The sequence below is a fragment of the Rhagoletis zephyria genome, unplaced genomic scaffold (assembly GCF_001687245.7).
Source record: "Rhagoletis zephyria isolate East Lansing unplaced genomic scaffold, Rhagoletis_zephyria_1.1 Rzeph_scaffold_02238, whole genome shotgun sequence".
NCBI classification, from domain to species: Eukaryota; Metazoa; Arthropoda; class Insecta; order Diptera; family Tephritidae; genus Rhagoletis; species Rhagoletis zephyria.
Genome location: NW_016159322.1, coordinates 33,919 through 39,829, shown reverse-complemented (window position 1 = coordinate 39,829; position 5,911 = coordinate 33,919). Strand labels below are relative to the sequence as shown.

The window sequence follows — 5,911 nt, the reverse complement described above, 5'->3', positions numbered from 1 at the left end:
GATTGACGGAAGAATTCAGCATTAATCGTGTCACACGCTCGTTCAAAATCTCCAAGCCACTTCTCGGCGTCGTAGTCGGCAGAACCGCTGAATAACGGAACCAAATGCTTAACGTCTTTATAGCTGGGTTTCATAAATTGCTGAACTAATGGAGAACACATGCCTGATTCCAATTGAAAAATTCGCTTCTTTTTCTCCAATACACGCAACTTTGCATCTAGCAATTCTTCTTCCAATTGGATTTCGTATAACTGAATAGCGGTTTTCGTTTTCGGCTCTCCCGGCGAATCGTTCAAATTTTTTTGTTCGCTTTCATCATTCGTATTTAACTTACGATCGTCAGCGCAGCTTTTCTCGGAATTACTCTGTATCGCCTGATCGGAATTCTTTTTTCTCGTAGAATTTTTCCCAAGTTTTGCGGAGTACATCGCACGCAAATCTGCAACTGTGGCATCTTTAGCAAAAATTACACCCACTGCTCCCAATTCTGTAGCCAACTGAGTCTTATTCATGGTATTTTCCATTTTTCGGACCCTATCCGCAGAATGCAGTTATAAAACTAATCGCTTCAAGATTCAAAGTTGAACTGCCGCTGAATGTTCTTGTTTTATTATTGTGACTTATTGACATTTGCTATTCACGATGAAAGGTAGTGGCCACCTCGGCTGACAGTAAACAATAATTACATAGGTATATAATTCAAACTATTACATATTTGATATACTTTAATGCGATTTGCAATAACACCATTGACTGGAATCAAAATGATCATCACAGCTAAGCCAGCTAGCACTGAGGGTCCCAATTGTAGCCACAAGAAGTACATAGCTAGCGCAATTTGTAATGGCGCTGAGCAAATCATAAATATGTTGTTAAATCCATAAAGCGTTGTGCATCGACCGCCATCAAATTTACAATTTCTCCTACTGTCGCTTCCTTACGTGTTGCATTCGATATATAGCATTTTCAGCTTAAATGAAACTTTTTTCAAATTAAATTAAACCATTTTCAAACAAAGCGAAACCGTTTTCAAATTAAATGAAACCTTTTTCCGGTCAAGCGAAACCGTTTTCAAATTAAATGAAACTTTTTTCAGATAAAGCGAAACCTTTTTCAAATTAAATGAAACCTTCTCAGATTCAATGAAACTTTATTCAAATTAAAAAAAACTTCCTTTTAAGAATGTTTCATTTAATTTGAAAATAGTTTCATTTAATTTGAATAAAGTTATATTGAATCTGAAAAAGGTTTCATTTAATTAGAAAAAGGTTTCGATTTATCTGAAAAAGGTTTCATCTAATTTGAAAATGGGTTCGCTTAAGCTGAAAAAGGTTTCATTTCACTTGAAAAAGGTTTCACGTAATTTGAAAAAGGTTTCATTTAAACTGAAATTGCTATAAGTAAAGCTTTACGATATATTGCATTGATCAGCGCTGTGCGTATACGTAGACCAACAACGAACATGCTATGAAAATACTGTCCCAACATAAAAGTTTGTGCACCAGCAGTAATAAAAAGAAGTGCCGCATAAAGTATGCCCTTCCATTGGGGTTGCCTGTCCTCTTTGTCTTCGGAGTTATCTTCGACAAGGCCAATAATTAAACTTAGCACTTGAGGTTGTGCAAAAGTTAATACATCGCAAATCAACTTCATTAGCGAACCAAGCAAAAATACTCCACCAAATGATTTAATGATTGGCGGCTTGATTGAAGCCACACCCTTCTTGCCGGTATTTGTAAAAACCTGCAAATCGTGAAGCATCTAGAACGCAACTATCAACATCTCAACATTCATCAACTTGACACGCTCATCCTTGTACTTCTTTTGCCTTATTTGTAATAAAACTAATCGCTTCAAGATTCAAAGTTGAACTGCCGCTGAATGTTCTTGTTTTATTATTGTGACTTTTTCACATTTGCTATTCACGATGAAAGGTAGTTGCCACCTCGGCTGACAGTAAACAATCATTACATAGGTATATAATTCAAGCTATTACAGCTCGACCGGGTTTTCAAAACTGATCGTCCCGGTCAAACAATTTAAAAAAATACCAAAATTTATTTACAAATAACTGAAATTGACCTCTTAATCAAACGACTAAAAATAGAACATAAAACTAGAAAATTTATAACAGTAATTAAACTAATTGAATTGGATCCCATACCACTCTTACACTATTTTGTACGAATAATATAATTAGATATTTAGAATTACAATGATCGTCTAATCAAATTAAGAGTAAATCTTCCTTCTTTTGAAATTCGACCGTCCCGGTCCACAAGTTATTACTATTTTTCATTCGTATAATAAATTAGCTAACTTATTATAGTGTCACCTTTCGGAATCTGACTCACAATTAAATGCGTCCTGCCCTTTGATGTATTCCCGAATGCGTGATGCTTCAATTATACCGTCATACGGAATTTGCGTTATTTGGCAGTTTTCTATATCCCTAATAACATATCGATCGTTGGGAAGCACTTTATGAATCTGATAAGGTCCTCGGAATTTAGGAATAAATTTTTTATTAGTACCAATAGTCGTATCCACATTCCTAATTAATACATAATCACCTTCCTTGAACCGAATGTGGGGCTTTTTATTTTTACTATACCAATCCATATTTCTTTGTTGAGATTTGTTTATATTTTCAGACGCCTGAGATCTCCTATCCTTAAAGTTACTAGAATTATTAACAGAAAGTTTATCTTCCAAATGCTCTGCCAATACATCAATTTCTAATCCCCGTTGATCAATTCCAAATAATAGTTTTGATGGTGTTTATTTAGTGCTAGACTGAACAGAATTATTAATGGCATATTCGATTCTGCGGAGCAGTTTATGCCAATCTGAATGTTGAACCGGTTCGGTAGTTTTCGCCAGCATCGCTTTTATTATTCTATTTATACGTTCAACTTGGCCATTAGCCTGCGGTGATCCAGTGGCGTTCTTTACATGCTCAATGTTATTTTCTGATAAATAGCATTGAAATTCCTCCGATGTAAAAGCGGCGCCACGGTCACCAATCAATCTCTTCGGGCGGCTAAAATACTCAAAATATTTTTCTAGCGAAGCTATCACCTCCCTCGTATTCGTTGTATTACATGCGTACAACTTGACATGTGTCGTGAACGCATCGACAACAACTAAAATATGTTTCTTTTTTTGAAATAAGGGACGGAAGTGGGCCGAAATGGTCGATATCAATTGTATCAAAAGGAATGGGTTTCTTCGGAATGCTATGCAAACTTCTGTTAGAGCAATGGGCGGAATGGTATTTACAACACATTGTACGCAATTTTGTACAAAACGTTCCACCTTATTTTTCAATTGAAGGAACCAATAATGCATTTTTATTTGATCAATACATTTAGTCACTCCCATATGACAAATTTTGTCATGACCTTGTCGTATTATATTTGTTTCCATTTCTTTCGGAATATACAGTAAAGCTTTTTCGCCAATTTTCTGCCTAAACACCAACCCGTCCTCCAGTGCAAAATTTTCTACATTCGCCTTTTCTAAAGCATCTAGTAGTTGAACAATAGTTGCATCTCGGTTTTGAAAAATTTGTAACTGAAGGTCTATGTCGGAAGGATTAATAAAAGTTACTTCTGCATCAAAATCCGTACCTATTTCCATGGGAGCAATAGGGTACCTACTCAATGTATCTACGTGAGTCATTTGGCTTCCACTAATATACCTAATAGTGTAATCAAAATCCTCCAGAAATAAGGCCCATCTAGCAATTATTGGGTTGGTTTTTTGTTTATTTAAAGTTTGCACCAGCGCTTCACAGTCGGTTACTATTGTAAACGGAATACCCAAATAAATTTCAAATTTTTGTATAGCATATACAACAGCTAATGTTTCTAATTCATAACTATGTAAAACCGATTCTGCTGCAGAAGTGGCCCTGGAAAAATATCCGATTGGGTGCATTTTTCCACTGTCCTGTCTTTGAAGAAGCATTGCACCATATCCTTTTAAACATGCATCGCAATGCGACTCCGTTTCCCGTTTTGGGTTATATATTGCCAATATTGGGGCAGAAGTCAACTGAACCTTAAGATTCTGAAATATTTCTTCACGTTCATTAGTGCAGTCGGACGGTACGTTATCTTTTGTTAAATAACGTATTGGTGCGGAATAAGCAGAGTAACCCTTAATGAATCGACGGAAAAATGAAAATAATCCCAGAGCTTTATGAACTTCAGCAATGTTTTTTGGTGATTTCATGTCTTTAACTGCCCTCAAATGTTTTTCATTCGGCCGAGCACCTTGACTATTTATCGTAAATCCCAACGTATCAATTTCAGTATTACAGAATTTGCATTTATTTGTTTTTATTTTCAATCGAAATTCAGCCAACCGTCTTAAGACTCGTTTCAATAGATCCAAATGCTTCGCAATAGTTTTGCTGAATATATTAATATCATCCATAAAAATAACAACGGAACCCTCGCGAATGAAATCCGCCAATACCCAATTCATAAAACGGTTAAAAACGCCTGGGCCATTTTTTAGACCAAACGGCATCTGTTTATATTCATACTGTGTCGAATACTGCGGCAACACAAAGCGAACAACGAGAAATAGGTAGAATGTTCGAAGCATGACGTAGAATGCGAGAACAGCGAGAGAAAGAGAATGAGCGATAAACTTCAGAATGTTCTAGAGTTGCTATAAGTGCCAGCGCAGGTATATAAGGGCGCCGCCACCGCGAGGTGAGTTAGTTACAAGACAGCAAGCTACAAGTAAAGTGAGCAGGGAAGTGAGTTGCGAATAAGCAAGATATAAGTTTAATTGTGTTACCAAGTTTAGTTAAGCACTGTTATTGCTTTAACAAGTATTGTAAAGTGTTTTTACTGTATTAGCGAGTATTGTAAATTGTTTGTTGTACAATAAAGTTAATTGTACTACAATTTGGTCATCGATTGCATTTATTTAACAATCCAGCGATACGAACCGAGAGATTTGGGAAATCCGGACGAGGTTTCAAGGATAATCGTAACAATTGGTGTCAGAAGTGGGATTGTTAAATAAATCCCGAAGGATAAACTACTGAAAATGGCGAAAATTCAATACTAAAAGATTGAGGAACTGAAACAGGAGTTGGAAAAGCGTAATTTGGCCACCTCCGGAAGAAAAGTGGAATTGTTATCCCGGTTGCGGGAGGCTATGGAAGCTGAAGGCATCGACGTGGACAAATACGACTTGCAGGGTAAACCTGACGAGGCATCCGCAAGGGACGAACAGAAGGATGAAGTTGCTTGTTCGTCGAAGGATATGCAGCAAACATCCGGGAAGGTTGAACAACAGCAAAAGGCAAAAGTTCAGCTATAGACATGAAAACGTTATTGGCTGCCATGTCACAGATGTTATCACAGCTGTCGTCACAGATGCAAGCACAGGATACACGCATGTCACAGATGTCATCACAGCTGTCATCCCAGATGCAAACGCTGGAGACACGTATATCTTCAGAGGTATCAGCGCAGGTGTCATCCCGGCTAGAAACTCAGCTACTGGCACAAGAGACACGTATATCATCCCAGCTGGAAGCACAGGATGCAAAAATTATACAAATACAGGACAAAATCGAAGAGAGACAGGAGAAAGTCGAGACAAAGGTAGAGGAGTGGGAAGGTCGTCTTCGTGATTTACAGTTGAATCGTCCAGCTACTTGGACGAGCGCACCCAAGGTAAAAACCCCATCCTTTGACGGCACGATTCCTTTCCAGGTCTTTAAGCTCCAGTTCGAAAAAACGGCTGCAGCAAATCATTGGAGCATGGAGGATAAATCCGCTGCACTATTCGTTGCATTGAAAGGACCTGCGGCAGAAATCTTGCAGACTATTCCCGACTGTGAAAGGAAAAGTTACGATGCGTTAATGGCTGCAGTGGAAAG

General features: G+C 37.6%; 1 protein-coding gene across 1 annotated transcript; it reads right to left on the bottom strand.

Moving 5' to 3' along the window:
* Nucleotides 1–597: 597 nt before the first annotated feature.
* Nucleotides 598–1,802, bottom strand: LOC108366348 (multidrug resistance-associated protein 1-like). The gene is made up of 2 exons (XM_017620723.1): nt 1,399–1,802; nt 598–957 (listed from the first exon to the last, which is right to left on the bottom strand). Exons 1-2 carry the CDS (start codon nt 1,759–1,761, stop codon nt 859–861), a joined length of 462 nt encoding a protein of 153 aa, XP_017476212.1. The 5' UTR covers nt 1,762–1,802; the 3' UTR covers nt 598–858.
* Between the last annotated feature and the right edge of the window lie 4,109 nt (nt 1,803–5,911).

What these genes read in the sequence shown, in the direction of transcription:
- LOC108366348 (XM_017620723.1), bottom strand. Translation starts at nt 1,761, where the DNA reads ATGCTTCACGATTTGCAGGTTTTTACAAATACCGGCAAGAAGGGTGTG. An exon ending in TATATCGTAAAGCTTTACTT is followed by an intron (nt 958 to 1,398) that starts ATAGCAATTTCA and finishes TGAAAATGCTAT; the next exon opens with ATATCGAATGCAACACGTAA.